Source organism: Salminus brasiliensis, chromosome 6, assembly GCF_030463535.1.
Source record: "Salminus brasiliensis chromosome 6, fSalBra1.hap2, whole genome shotgun sequence".
Taxonomy (NCBI): domain Eukaryota; kingdom Metazoa; phylum Chordata; class Actinopteri; order Characiformes; family Bryconidae; genus Salminus; species Salminus brasiliensis.
The window spans coordinates 1,224,576-1,238,931 of NC_132883.1; the positions used below are offsets into that span (position 1 = coordinate 1,224,576).

Below are 14,356 nucleotides of genomic sequence, written 5' to 3' on the forward strand. Positions count from 1 at the left end.
TAGTGGAAAACAAAGGCCGAGCAAGAAAACTTCAGAACGGCAGAACCGGGCTCTCGTTTCTCCTTTCTGTTTCCTCCCAACACTGGTGTTGTACCTCAGCGGTGAGCCAACAGCAGCTGTACTGAGCTGTCTGAGACTATATTCTATATTAGCTCTACTACACCATAATTATTATATTATGATTATGATTATGCTGCACACCTCAGCAGTACAACAGTTTGGGTGGTTTGATGACTTTTATCAGTAATGTATAAACAGTTCTGATCAGAGGAGGATGGGTCGGATCCCCCTTATGAGTCTTGGTTCCTCCAAGTTTGCACTGTGGTCTTTGGCTGCTCACTGGGGGTCTTTTACTAATTTCTGACTGTGTGAAGCTGCACACACACATTTTATGTATCAGCTCAGTAATGATATAAGACCCAAAGACAGGTCTCTGGTTCCTCCACTGTGAGGTTAACACCTACACCCCCCCCCCCCCCCCCCCCCCCCCACCTGTGACGCTTCTTACCTCATGGCTGTGAGACTCAGACGGCTGGGCGGAGTTTGTAAGAGCTTGAGGGCTGCCGCTGGTCTGTATGGAGGGCAGTTTGGACGCGGGGCCGTCTGAGGAAGGGCTGGTCAACTGCTCTGAAACCCACGCAGGTGAGCGCACGCTGGACACCGGAGAGGAGTCATCCTCACTGACCGCTTTTGAAAACAGACAAACGGACAATGCATCATAATATGATTTTTAAAGCTATATTCAATAAATTATAAAAGAAAAGAAAATAAATGGACAAAAGTATTGGGACACCTGCTCATTAATTATTTCGTCTGAAATCAAGGGTTTTAAATGAGCTGATCCCTGCTTTTGTTGGAGTAACTGTCTCTACTGTCCAGAGAAGAAGACTTTTTACAAGATTCTGGAGGAGCATTGCTGTGAGAATTTGATTGCATTCAGTGATGAGAGCGTTAGTGAGGTCAGAATGTTGGACGATTATAATCCCACCTCATCCCAAAGTAAAAGATGGAGCACCACCATTATTCCAGAGAACACAGTTCTTACACTGTTCCACAGCTCAATTCTAGCCCTCCAACCCACTCTAAAAGGGTTGTCCACAAACATTTGGCATACAGTACATGCATTTTAAACCGGAGACATTCTAAAAACACTGTCCATCATTTGTGTTCTACTTTCTTCACACTGGTGTGTAGTGCTTGGACCTCTATGATTGCCACCTGCAATGCTATTTGTGGACTGTGGCTTAGCTCTCAGTGCGTACAAGGAGAGTATCAGTACCCGTATTCTCTGTTGGCAGAAAATCCAGAAATCTTCCCAAAATGAAACTCATCAGATCTACATGATTAATGTGAATGGCTCTGATCACTGGACACGTTAACATAAGTGAGCGCTGCTGCTCAAATTCCTCTGCTGATATTCTAAAATGGTGTAGAAATGGATTAGAAAGTGGTAACACCACTACCTGCCAGTGAGCTACCTCACCATGTGGGAGACTGGGGTTCGATTCCTGGTCTGGGTGTCTATACTGCGCTACAACCATAAGAGTCCTTGGGTAAGACTCCTAACACTACACTGACTGACCTCTGTAATACGAGTTACCCTGTAAATGTAGATGTAATGTAAATGTTTAAAACATCTCCATCCAAAGCCTTTAACTGTTCAGCATCACAACCTAAAGCCTCTTCTCAGATTCCTGCAGTAACCTCACCTGCATTACCCAACCCTCCCCAATCCCAACAGCCCCAATCCTCAGAGACTCAAAGAGCACATTGTTTAAAAGCACAAAGCCTGGAACTCCAGCTCTTGTGGCAGAGTTGCATATGGCTCCTTTATGGATATACAATTTGGGGCGTAGGAGATGAAACACTGTTTTAAAGAGGTTTTGTGAATGAAAGTGTGAAAAGCAGCAAAATCATGATGACCAGTGATCTACGGAAACTCCTTACCGAAACATGGACCTCAAAAACAAGGCAAGTGTCAAAAAGCCCAAAAGCTGTCAATCACTGTTAGTTTAAAACAGGAATTCAATAACTTTTTTTTTTATTTGCAGTTTTAGATAATGGAAGTGACTGCCTGAGGTCCTAACATTCATTTCCAATTTGGCTTAAACTTCAAAAATGTTAACGTGATTAAAATGGGTTTCTAAATATATAACTACACTACACTGTATATTGTTTTATGATTAGATATGACAGTATGTGGAAATATAAATTACATCAGCATGAATGGGGGAAATCATCTTCTGTAGCGTGGTGTATTATCGGGTAATATCATTTGGTCAGCATGGTCACATAAAATAAACAGTAGAAAACAGTAAACAGTAGAAGAGGCAAAGGTGATCAGCCTCTATCTAGAAGAGGACAGGAAAACATCCTGCTGATGCAACAGTTTACAAAGTGTAAAAAACATCTTTATTTACTTTAGTATTTATGGTTTTTACTGGAATATGATTTTTTAGTTTCTCGTCAGTTGTATTTACTGTATTTTTATTTGTACTTTTATCTACTGCATTCTCATTTTAATCATCAATATATTCATAAATATCAACCCCTGCAATTTGTTTTTGTTTATTTTATAATGTGTGATATTGTGAATATGATATTGTTTTTATTGTACTCTTTTTATTGTAAAGCTGTATAAAGATTATTAATATTATTTATAATACTACTCATACTACAGTTATCTGATGAATTGTGCTTAATATGAGACTTAATATGATGAGATTTATAAGGTACAGAAAGTCCACTTTGACTTCAGGTTGACCGAATCTCCAAATGATTAAAACACTGGGAAAGTCAGCCCACATCCATGTACTGGTTTGGTTCTTGATCTATATCTCCTTTTGTTGGTTCCTAGAACCCGACACCGACACATTTTTGGTGCAAACGGGTTGAAGGGCTAACTCCGTTCCAGTCTCTCCTCCCTCACCTCTGCCTGCGCTCCTGTCCTGTCTGTAGGTGGCGCTGCTGCTGGACTGGATGCTGTCTCGTGCGGCGTTTGCGGAGTGTTTACGTTGCGGGTGCTGTTCCCAGGCCGCCAGAGCCTGCTTCTCCATCCGCCGCACCGCCGCCTCCTCAGCGTCCAACCGCTGCCTCCACTGCAGCAGCTCCTCAGCCTGCAGCCGCCGCCGCACCAACCGCTGCTCCCTCTCCGTCAGAAACCTGAGAGCGAGAGCGAGAGACAGGTTATGCAAAAGAGACGCGACCGAATAATCGAACACGCAGCAGGCAAAGCAAACGCTCCACCCAAGGGTCCTTAAAGTGATCATTCAGTTACAGCAACTTACACAATTCCCCCCAGTGCAGTCAATCAGCCCAGGCATGTTCTAGATAACAGTGAGTCGTACAGCGTCAGAAAGCACGTAAGCAGGTCTATTAGAGATGCTAATCAGTGGGATATAAACTAAAGGAATCTTCAGACACAGAACAAGATCTGGCTGATTGACTACAACCCGGGGTGAAACTGAGTCATCTGCTATACTTTAATCATCTCATTTCAGCAAGGCAGCCCAGATAAAAGACACACACACACACACACACACACACACACACACACACACACACACAGTAAACCATGTTCCTCCCTCATCAGGCATGGTTTCAGTGCAGATCAGAAACACCAAATATTTCCAGTCCATCATCATCATCAAGGCAAAACCCATGCAGCTGCTTGAGGTGTGGATAATAAAGCACAGTGCCCCCTGCAGGTCAGACCCGCAGCACATTTTACTACACATGCAGTTTAAGTGTTCGCTCTTTAGATCTATATAATTAGTATTTAAATGTCCTCATAATGAACAAAAACAAGATGAAAATCTGTGTATTTATTTATAGCATGTAGCTTATTAAGAGTTTACCTAACATTATAATAGCGGTTTATCTTTGGGTTTTAGGCTGATGCAGTGGTTTATCTTTGGGTTTTAGGCTGATGCAGTGGTTTATCTTTGGGTTTTAGGCTGATGCAGTGGTTTATCTTTGGGTTTTAGATGAATGCAGTGGTTTATCTTTGGGTTTTAGATTAATTAGCATTTTTTCTTTGGGCTTTATGTTATGATTATTTGGTTTATCGTTGGGTTTTAGGCTGATGCAGTGGTTTATCTTTGGGTTTTATGTTGATTTATTGGTTTATCTTTGGGTTTTACGCTGATAAAGGTTTATCTTTGTGTTTGCAGGCTGGAATGACCTACTATAATGGTTGGTGCTATTACATTTAACAGCTTATATGTTGTAGTTTCAAATATTTTAAACCAGACCCAAACAGCCTTTTTTATTTTATTTTTTTTAGCTGGACACTAATTTTCTGAATTTATTTCTCAATGTTCTATTCCTCGATCATCTGTCTGTAGTTTTTTGATTACTGAAGAAAATAAAACATTAAACAGAGACTAAATCTAGGAATTAACATTACAGACAATTACAAATGCAGAGAAATGAATGAAACGCAGATTTTTAGTGAATTATCCCAGCGTCACTTAATACTCCTTCAGCTTAAAACAGCTTGAAACCTAAGAATTACTCAAATGTCGAAATGTGTCCGACATCACCGTGCTGCTCTATTTTACATCTTAATGCTGTTTTTTTTTTTCCAGCAGGGGAGGCTGACCTGGCCTGCTGTCTACTTCAGGGAGGTTTGAGATAATTAAAAGCATGTTAGAGAAAAACAGATGGCTTTATCTGAAAGCAATGGCCTCGCCTTGTGAATACAAAAGCCATCTCCATCCAATCTGACCTTCAATTCTATTACAGCCCCGAGCTCGTATATACTCATTAGCTCATCACAGGCCGTGCTTATTAAATCTGCAGGCAGTGGAAGATTTACTGCAGCCACGGAACAGACCCAGCGCTCCTAACCAGCCTTAATCCATCAGTCTGCTCAGGCTGGAGCGAATGCAGGCCAAAGAACGATCACTCCAAGATTAACACAGCTACTTCAAGACGCCGGAGACCGAAACGAAAGAAAATGATTTAAAAATATAGCTCAGCAAACAAGTCTCCGTTTGTAGCTAGTGTAGCTAAGTAGTAGGAAAAGCTTACACCCCACAAATGACCAAACCAGTAATCTCTAATAGACGTGACTGTGAGGTTTCGGACACTATATTTACACGCTTGTTTTTAGCCAAACTATTAGGAGTTGTTTGCCTGATGCATAAAGGAACCCTTCTAAAAGAGGTCCTCAGTGGAGGAATTAGAACTGTAAACGAGACGCGAGTGTGAAGTAGCAGCTTGATAACTGCTGGCATGGTTTTGTAGTTGGTGTGATTTGGTAGTTGTTAGCGTGGACTGGTATACTGGTGCGGTTTGGTGGTCATTAGTGCTGTTGGGTAGTTGTTGGTACAGTTGGGTAGTTGGTCTGATATGGTAGGTACTGGTTGGTTTGGTGGTCATTAGTGCTGTTGGGTAGTTGTTGGTACAGTTGGGTAGCTGGTCTGATATGGTAGGTACTGGTTGGTTTGGTAGTCATTAGTGCTGTTGGGTAGTTGTTGGTACAGTTGGGTAGTTGGTCTGATATGGTAGGTACTGGTTGGTTTGGTAGTCGTTAGTGCTGTTGGGTAGTTGTTGGTACAGTTGGGTAGCTGGTCTGATATGGTAGGTACTGGTTGGTTTGGTGGTCGTTAGTGCTGTTGGGTAGTTGTTGGTACAGTTGGGTAGTTGGTCTGATATGGTAGGTACTGGTTGGTTTGGTGGTCATTAGTGCTGTTGGGTAGTTGTTGGTACAGTTGGGTAGCTGGTCTGATATGGTAGGTACTGGTTGGTTTGGTAGTCATTAGTGCTGTTGGGTAGTTGTTGGTACAGTTGGGTAGCTGGTCTGATATGGTAGGTACTGGTTGGTTTGGTGGTCGTTAGTGCTGTTGGGTAGTTGTTGGTACAGTTGGGTAGTTGGTCTGATATGGTAGGTACTGGTTGGTTTGGTGGTCATTAGTGCTGTTGGGTAGTTGTTGGTACAGTTGGGTAGCTGGTCTGATATGGTAGGTACTGGTTGGTTTGGTAGTCATTAGTGCTGTTGGGTAGTTGTTGCTACAGTTGGGTAGTTGGTCTGATATGGTAGGTACTGGTTGGTTTGGTAGTCATTAGTGCTGTTGGGTAGTTGTTGGTACAGTTGGGTAGTTGGTCTGATATGGTAGGTACTGGTTGGTTTGGTGGTCGTTAGTGCTGTTGGGTAGTTGTTGGTACAGTTGGGTAGCTGGTATGATATGGTAGGTACTGGTTGTACTGGGAGCGGTTGGTGTGGCTGTGTAGTTGCTGGTATGGATTGGTAGTTAGTGTGGACTGGTATACTGGTGTGGTTTGGTGTTAGTTGCTGGTATGGTTTAGTAGTTAATGTTTAGTGCAGTTGGGTAGTTGTTGGTAGGGACTGGTATACTGTTAGTGTAGTTTGGTGGTAGTCACTGGTACAGTTTGACAGTTGTTGATATGGCTTGATACCTGCTGGTGTGGTTTGGTAGTCGTTAGTGCTGTTGGGTAGTTGTTGATACAGCTGGGTAGGTGGTATGATATGATAGTTACTGGTTGGACTGGTAGTGGTTGAGTAGTTGCTGGTACAGTTTGGTAGTTGGTATGATATGGTAGTTACTGGTTGGTTTAATTTTCTTTCAGTCGTTAGTGCTGTTGGGTAGTTGTTGGTACAGTTGGGTAGTTGGTAGGTACTGGTTGGTTTAGTAGTGATTGGTGTGGTTTGGTAGTTAATATGGATCCTGATGTTTAGTGCTGTTGGGAAGTTGTTGGTGTGGTTAGGTAGTTGTTGGTAGGGACTGGTATACTGTTAGTGCAGTTTGGTAGGAGTCACTGGTGCGGTTTGACAGTTGTTAATATGGCTTGATACCTGCTGGTGTGGACTGGTAGTTATTGGTGTGGTTGAGCATTTGCTGGTATGTTATTGGTTCAGTAGTTTCTGCTGTAGGTTCTAGAATCTAAAATCTAGAACTAGACAAGGTTAATATAGGGCTTCTTTACTGAAGCCAATTATTACAGTAATCAGTCGTTTAGTCATTTTATTATTATTCATGGTAGTGCTAAACATAATTAGGCTTTGCTTTTTGTTTCTGTAACTTTGGTTACTGTTGGCTACATCAGCCTCAAAGTTTCAGTCCTAAAACTAAAGAAGCTAACTTCAGACACCAAACACGACTTGACTGACTGACTGCGTTTAGGATACGCTGGGGAAACTGGATACATCTGCCCGCTTAAACGATCACTAAGATTTCTGGAGGACAAACAAACAGGTCAAAAGGGGAGACTTTCAGACTTTCAGACCCAGTGCACTGATTAGCCCTCAAACCTGCCGCCACTCAAACAAAAGAGAGTCTCTGGCTTTGTGCCATTCTTTGTGCCATAAATTATTAGATATATAGTGCTCCCCAAATGAAACCCATGGTGAATGCCCCACCCCTTCCCATCTGCTTTACTCTGATAGGCTGCAGCCAGATTCTCAGACACTCTGCACGTCGGTGCAAAATCGCCAAAGACTGAGCTGGTTTGAGCGTGGCAGAGTTTGAGTTTCCAAATTCATCACTATCCCAACCCCCCGAATCACCACCCCTGCAAACCCCACCCGGTCTCCAGATATACACAAGCATGCTCCATGGGAAAGGAACAGGCAGCTGTACTGTACCTGACCAACTGAGTGTAGATATAGAGCTGGAATTTAGGATGGAGTTTAGGAAGACAGAGACGGAGAGAGGCCCAGTGCTGGGCACCAAACACAGAGAAAAAACACAGCACAGGAGAGCACTGCCTACACACACACACAGGGAGAGGAGAGGATACAGATGGGAAAGTGAGAGAGAGAGAGAGAGAGAAAGAGAGAGAGAGAGAAAGAGAGAGAGAAATATCAATGAGAAAATCATCTAAGTGGAAAACTCTATAGGGGCTAATTAATAACCCGGCTAACTCCACTATCGGTCAGGTGTGGTTTGTGCTGTTGTGTGTGAATGACTTTGATGACTTTTTGAAGTCCTTACATTAATTATATTTGTGTAATTGTCTACAAAACATTTACATTTACAAAAAAATACAGTAAATAAAATGAATAACAACAAGTATAAGAATTGATCTCTTATACACGTTAATTGACAAAAGTATTGGGACACCTGCTCATTCACTGTTTCTTCTGAAATCAAATGGTATTATAAGAGAGTCTGACGGAGCATAGTTGTGAGGGACTTCAGCGACAGGACCCTTAGTGAGGTCAGGATGTTGGATGATCAGCACCCCACCTCATTCCGGAGAACACAGTTCCACAACTCCACAGCTCAATGCTGGGGGGCTTTATATTAGGGCTGGGCGATATGGTAAAATACTACATCACGTTATTTAAAGACTTTTTTCTTGATACACAATATTTATCCTGATACATATAATCACACTCTAAAAACACCATCAGTATCAGATTCTTTATAAGCTACTATTCAGATCCTCTCCTGTACTGAACACAGTGATTTATACTCTACATCTGCTGCTCTTCATCTAATGAACCCTTCAGTCTAATTACACTGTTAGTAATGAAACCTGCAGCTGATCAGTGTTTATAAACGCGGCTCCAGAGTGCTGGAGTTCAGGTTACGTGCAAGTACGCTGCAGGCACCTACGTGAAGGTTCGTGCACCACGTTCCCATATTCATAATTCAGACATGCCCAACTGGGACTCCCCTCTTGTCCATCTTTACATGCTGGTGCCAAATACAGCACCATAACACACCCATCCACAGCCTTTCCTACACAGAGCATGCTTATGTCCAAACCAAGTCTACTGCACACACCAACACACACATCCAACCAGAGTTAATCATCAGATCACTCATGCAGCTCCTTCACTAATACAATTAATAGCAATGCTGTAAAAATCATTCGAATTAAACAGAGAGAAAACCTTAAAATCACATGACCTGTAGATTTATTCACATCACTCTAAAATTAGTAAACACATTTAGACCCAGGCTTATTATTCAGGCAGCAGGACGTTCATATTCACTACCCTCTATAAATAAACCTGTAAGCTGTTGAGGAAATTAAGAAAGTTAAGAAAATAAACTAGAGCGGCCCCACATTTAAGCTGACCTGACCCAAGGAACCTTCATGCAATTTTAGTTAGCAGAAATGTATAGAAATATAGAAAACACTGCATGATCATGTGGAGTAATACACAGTCATTTGGTCCGATCCATTGAAATGTACCAAATCACCAAATAAATTTATACTAAAAGAAATAATAATAAATTAAAAAACGATGGTCTCTGGCAACACTGACTGTGCTAACAGAGCATTAAGAGTTGCTGCTGGTGTCCGTGTTTGTTCTAGACGGCTCTGTTTTCAGTACACATGGACCGGTCAGCGCTTACAGGGCCAATTCCGATCGCCAATCACCGATACAGACTGAGAGATGATGGGGCATTGAGCATTATGGGGAAACTCGGGGTAAAGCACTGTGTTTATCGTGCAGGGCTTCCGTCTGTCGAGATTAAATGTACCAGGCTTTTTGGAGTCAACCGCATCTAAAACCCTGATGAATTCCTGTGCAGAACTGCACTGTGGAGCTCAGAGCGGTCTTTGCTAGCTCTGCTGTCTTCTGATACTCACTGCACTGGGCTGAGAGATGAACTCCTAAGAGCAGTGTCTGGTTTAAAGTCTGTACTCTGCTTCCTCTGGGAGGCAGGTGGAAAGGTGCATTTTAATACTAGCTTTAATGGTGTTCTGCAGCCATGTGTAAGGTCTGTATTGCCATCTAGCGGTTGAATGGGGAACTGCAGCATCCTGTGACCTTGTGCAACTCGCACAATATTAACTCGACTCTCTAAGAATAGGCTCTAAGAATAGGCTAAATTATCATCTGATCGCATAATATTATCATCACTATTCATGTCTACTTCTTAGTTGTCTTCAAAACAACTTAATAAATAATACACAGCACTGGTCCCATCATCAGGGGACTGAGAATTCGATCCCCTGTGAGGCCATTTGTGGCTGGAAGCTAGAGGCGAGGTGTTACCAGTTATTCTTCACCCTGCAGGCTTGGCAGCACTGTGTGAATTAATGGAGTCCTACCAAGTGAAGGGAACCCGAGATGACCAACTTGCTCACTAGTTGAATGAAAGGTCCAGCTTGTACGGTCAGTCGACAAAAGTGTCTTTAGAAGTGCCTGTGTGTTCAACCCTCCAAAAAGTTCAGCTGTGCAACTACACGGACCGCTCAGGAGAAAGACCTCACAGAAGCGTGAGGTGTATCGGTGTGTACCTCTCGTCCATGTGGTAACGCATCTTCTTCAGTTTCTGCATGATGCTGCTAGTCTCACTGCCAGACACTGAGATGGGGGAGGGGCTGCGGGTCTCTGCGTCCGTCACCAGGCTAGGCTCCGCCTCCTTCACCTCAACCGAGGCAGGTGACCTCTAAAGGAAGAGGTTAAGGGTTAGAAGAAATGCTGAACAAGACCGGGCTGTGTCCGAACAGCTGAATGAAACGTCCGTTAGCTCATGTTACCTCAAATTATTATGACAAAAATTTTGATATTTATTTATTTATTTATAAATCACCAACATCATCGACAGAGCTGACTGATCTGTTGGAGCTCCAGTTAAAAATGAATGATACTGGGTTATTGTCTGGGTCATGGTGCGTGTTTCTAACCGGGCTGTTATCTCCAGCGCTCCGGAGTTTCTCTCTCAGTCTGAGAGTGCTGTGGCGAATCTTCTCGATCTCCTCCTGCTGTTTCAGCAGCAGCTGCCGTTCCCTCCGCGCCGCCTTGTTCGCCTCCTGCAGTCGCCTAATCTCCGCCTGCAACACAAACAAAAAACACGCATCACTTCCTGTTCCTCTCTTTATCAAACGAGACACAGAACTACTGAAGACTCTCGAAGCTCTATTCTGCTCAGCACTGTATATACGGGGTCAATGGGAACTCCTGAATGGGACAATGGCGTCCGGGGGGAATTAGTTACCTGTTCCTGCTGCAGTTTCAGCAGCAGTCCTCTCTGCCTCTTGCGAATGGGGGGCATCTTATCGTCCTCGCCCTTATCTCTCAGACGCCTGGCGAGACAGGACAGGGAGAAAGCACACAACGTGATGATTACGTGAGCTGAGGAGGGGCTGTGTGGGGAGCAGAGCTGAAGGAGGGGCATCTTGCCTTTTCTGGTGCTCGAGCCAGGCGAGTTCAGCCTTGGTCTTCTCCTTCAACGCTCGGTGGCGGAGCCGTAGCAGGGAGCTCTGATGCTGAGCTCGGACTTCCTCCTCCTGCATGTACTGCTTCACCATCGTCATGGTGAACTTATTGAAGCTGTCCTGACCGCTTGAGAAGGGCATGCTGCCGTCCTGCTGAAACAGCATTAGGTTAGCAGACAAATGACAGCTGATGAAGTGTATCGGGGTGATCAGAACTCTGAAACCCTAATATAATACCTAAATAAATACATGTAGTGCTTCTTAATGTTCATATGATCCACACGCTCATTCTGACAGACTGTAATACACTACAGGAAGAGTAGGGGGAGCTCTATAATGCTCTATAGTGTTCATATGATCCACATGTTCATTCTGACAGACTGTAATACGCAGATATAGCCTACAGAGGCAGAACAGCAGTGTGCCAGAGCTAAAAGAGACCCTGAGGTGAAGAGTTCAGCTGAGTTTGGGATGAATAGCAGCCTGCTGAGAGCAGTGATCTGAGGGAGAGGCTCAAAAATCACACCAGCCTGAAACAGCAGGGTGTAAAACACCAGCAATCCAGATCCAACATCACACACACTCTTCAGTAAGCAGGACTGAGCTACTGTATATATGGCATGTGCATAAGATAACACACCTGAACGCAGTCAGACTACATTTAAAGCATTCAGACAGCCCTTTTTCCAATGAGTGCTCTGCTACTATAAGGTGCACCACCATGCACAATGTCAAGCAAGCGGACTGGTAGGGTGTAAAGACTCCAGGACTGGGAGATTGTGGAGCAGTGAAGCTGTGTTGTCTAAATCGATGGAGAACGAGTTTTTTCATCTGTGATTATCGGACATATCGGGCCGAGTGCGAAGGTTGGCTGAACCTTGTTGGAAAGCTGTGGAGAAGATTTCTCCTGGCTGCGATCCTCGTCTGATTCAGGCAGAGGGCTTCGGTTCCTCTCTAACGAATCTCTCCAGTGGGATTCGGACGGCAGGAGGGAACGGAACGACTTCTCCAGCTCGTCCTCCGTCACAGACTCGTCAAACTTCTGAGAGTACTCAGTGGCAACTGAGGCACTGTCTGCTGATTGGAAGACGACAGAGGTGACAAGATTAAACACGTTCAACAAGAAAGACTATATATATAGACATTATATAGATTCTCCAGCCTTGAAAGAGGTACAATCAAATCATGTAATAAAACACAGGACACCCCATTAAAAAGAGTTGATTCTGCTTCTGTTGGAGTAACTGTCTCTACAGTCCAGAGAAGAAGACTTTCTACTAGATTTTGGAGGAGGAGCATAGCTGTGAGGATTGTTAAAGAACGTTAGTGAGGTCAGGATGCTGGATGATCATCACCACCCCACCTCATCATCCCCAACTCTCCACCTCATCCCACTGAAAGTACTGGACGGAGCTCCTCCACCATCATTCCAGAGAACACAGTTCTTCCACTGCTCCACAGCTTCTCAATGCTGGGGGGCTTTATACCCGTCTAGCCCACGCCTGGCATTAGGCAGCATGGAGCCAATAGGGTCATCAGTGTTTATCTGCTCCAGAGAGTCCTATTCTATTGGCAACATTGAAATACAGAAGCAATATAATTTAAATGTCCAAATATCTATGACAATGTCTTAAAGCCCTTATATTTTTTCGACAGTAAGGGAGGCTTGTGCACTTTCCCCTTTCTGATACATCTGCCAACATTTTAAGACAGTAGGAGGCTTTTTGGGCTGAACTTGCTAGGACGACTGGTCAGCTGTTCCTCTTGTAAATGATTTAGTGGACGGTGGAACAGCAGCTGATTTCTAACTGTTCTGAGATCTGTTTAACCCCCTTCCCAGACTCCTCTGCATCTCCACCCTTCTTTCTGAAGGCCTCAGAGAGCTCTCTGGATCTGGCCATGATGGTGATCTTCTTCACCCCTCACTTCAACCATCAATCAAGATCAGACCAGACTAAACGTCTGAGGTTTAAATCAGACAGACTCCTCCAGAATAATCCTCTCCAACCATGTTCTGATCATCTGCAGCTGATCTTCTGCTCCTGACTCTGACTCTACACATTAGAAGGAGTGATAAATGTGGGGGTGGTTTATTTCTATTACATTTCTATTAATTCTATTTCACAAATGACGTTTAAAGACATTCCTTAATGTGTGAGTTTAGTTAGATTACCTCTATCTCTCAGTGAAGATCACATGATCAAATGCAGAGATGCTTTTAATGGGGTGCTCTAATTTTTTCACATGAACACAAGACCAGAGACTACTCCTCTAACCTGAGCTCATGTCTCACAACCCCTGTTCTCACCTCTGTCTTCCAGCAGGGACTGGATGCTGTCTGTCCGGAATGATTCCTCAGTGGCTGTGTGCACCTCCTCCTCAACGGAGCTGCTGCGGTCTACATCACCTCCATCAGCCTTCTCTTTCACAGATGAGGAGAGCGAGGGGCTCAGTCTGGCGCTGCTTCCACCGCCGCTGAGAGAGACACAGAGGAGGAATATTAATTGCAGTATTAATCATCATCATCATCATAACTGTACCTCTACCTTTTTGTACACACTATACATTTAAAGGAGGCAAATATCTTAAAAAAACTCAATATCTTGAGTATAATCATTGAATGTGGCTCGGTTTTAATAAAAGTTACTTTAAAAGAAGGTGTAAGATGAAAATTAAACAACCTTTATATAGGGAAATAAATTAATAATTAAAAAAGGGCTTTATGACTTGCAATCAGTTACTTTTTACTACACAGGGTCTTCTAGTTTAGTCTATAGTGCTGTAAATCTCTCTCCTTATTGACCCACTCAGGTGTTCAGTTTAGTAAATGTGCTGACCGGACCAATCATCCACTCAGAAAACACTACTGTGACATAATTCATCATGATAAAGATTTTACCTGATGGTGGGTCTTCTGGACGGGATGGATTCAGACAGGCTGTCCAGTGGAGTCTCCGCTGCTGGAGACGGTACACTGTCTGGAGGGACCTCACTCCGGCTGCTAAGCACACACACACACACACACACACACACACACACACACACACACATTACAGATGTGTTCTGCCTAACTGTGATACAGATGTGCTTTCGGTCCAATGGTCATACAGCTATGTGTACAGATTATGTATCCAACAGATGGCCTGTAGTGTCACCCATACCAGACCAGCTGCACACCCTCCTACCACTGCTACCCGTTTAATGACCA

General features: G+C 43.7%; 1 protein-coding gene across 1 annotated transcript in view; it reads right to left on the reverse strand.

Moving 5' to 3' along the window:
* cep350 (centrosomal protein 350) overlaps window positions 1-14,356 on the reverse strand; it is a 43,931-nt gene that overhangs the window by 3,884 nt on the left and 25,691 nt on the right. The window contains exons 24-32 of the mRNA XM_072681197.1: window positions 14,048-14,149; window positions 13,457-13,623; window positions 12,026-12,225; window positions 11,114-11,301; window positions 10,929-11,016; window positions 10,618-10,764; window positions 10,228-10,379; window positions 2,930-3,162; window positions 509-687 (exon numbers count right to left, since the gene is read on the reverse strand). Of these exons, the coding sequence (XP_072537298.1) occupies window positions 509-687; window positions 2,930-3,162; window positions 10,228-10,379; window positions 10,618-10,764; window positions 10,929-11,016; window positions 11,114-11,301; window positions 12,026-12,225; window positions 13,457-13,623; window positions 14,048-14,149 (1,456 nt within the window). The remainder of the gene's footprint in view (window positions 1-508; window positions 688-2,929; window positions 3,163-10,227; window positions 10,380-10,617; window positions 10,765-10,928; window positions 11,017-11,113; window positions 11,302-12,025; window positions 12,226-13,456; window positions 13,624-14,047; window positions 14,150-14,356) is intronic.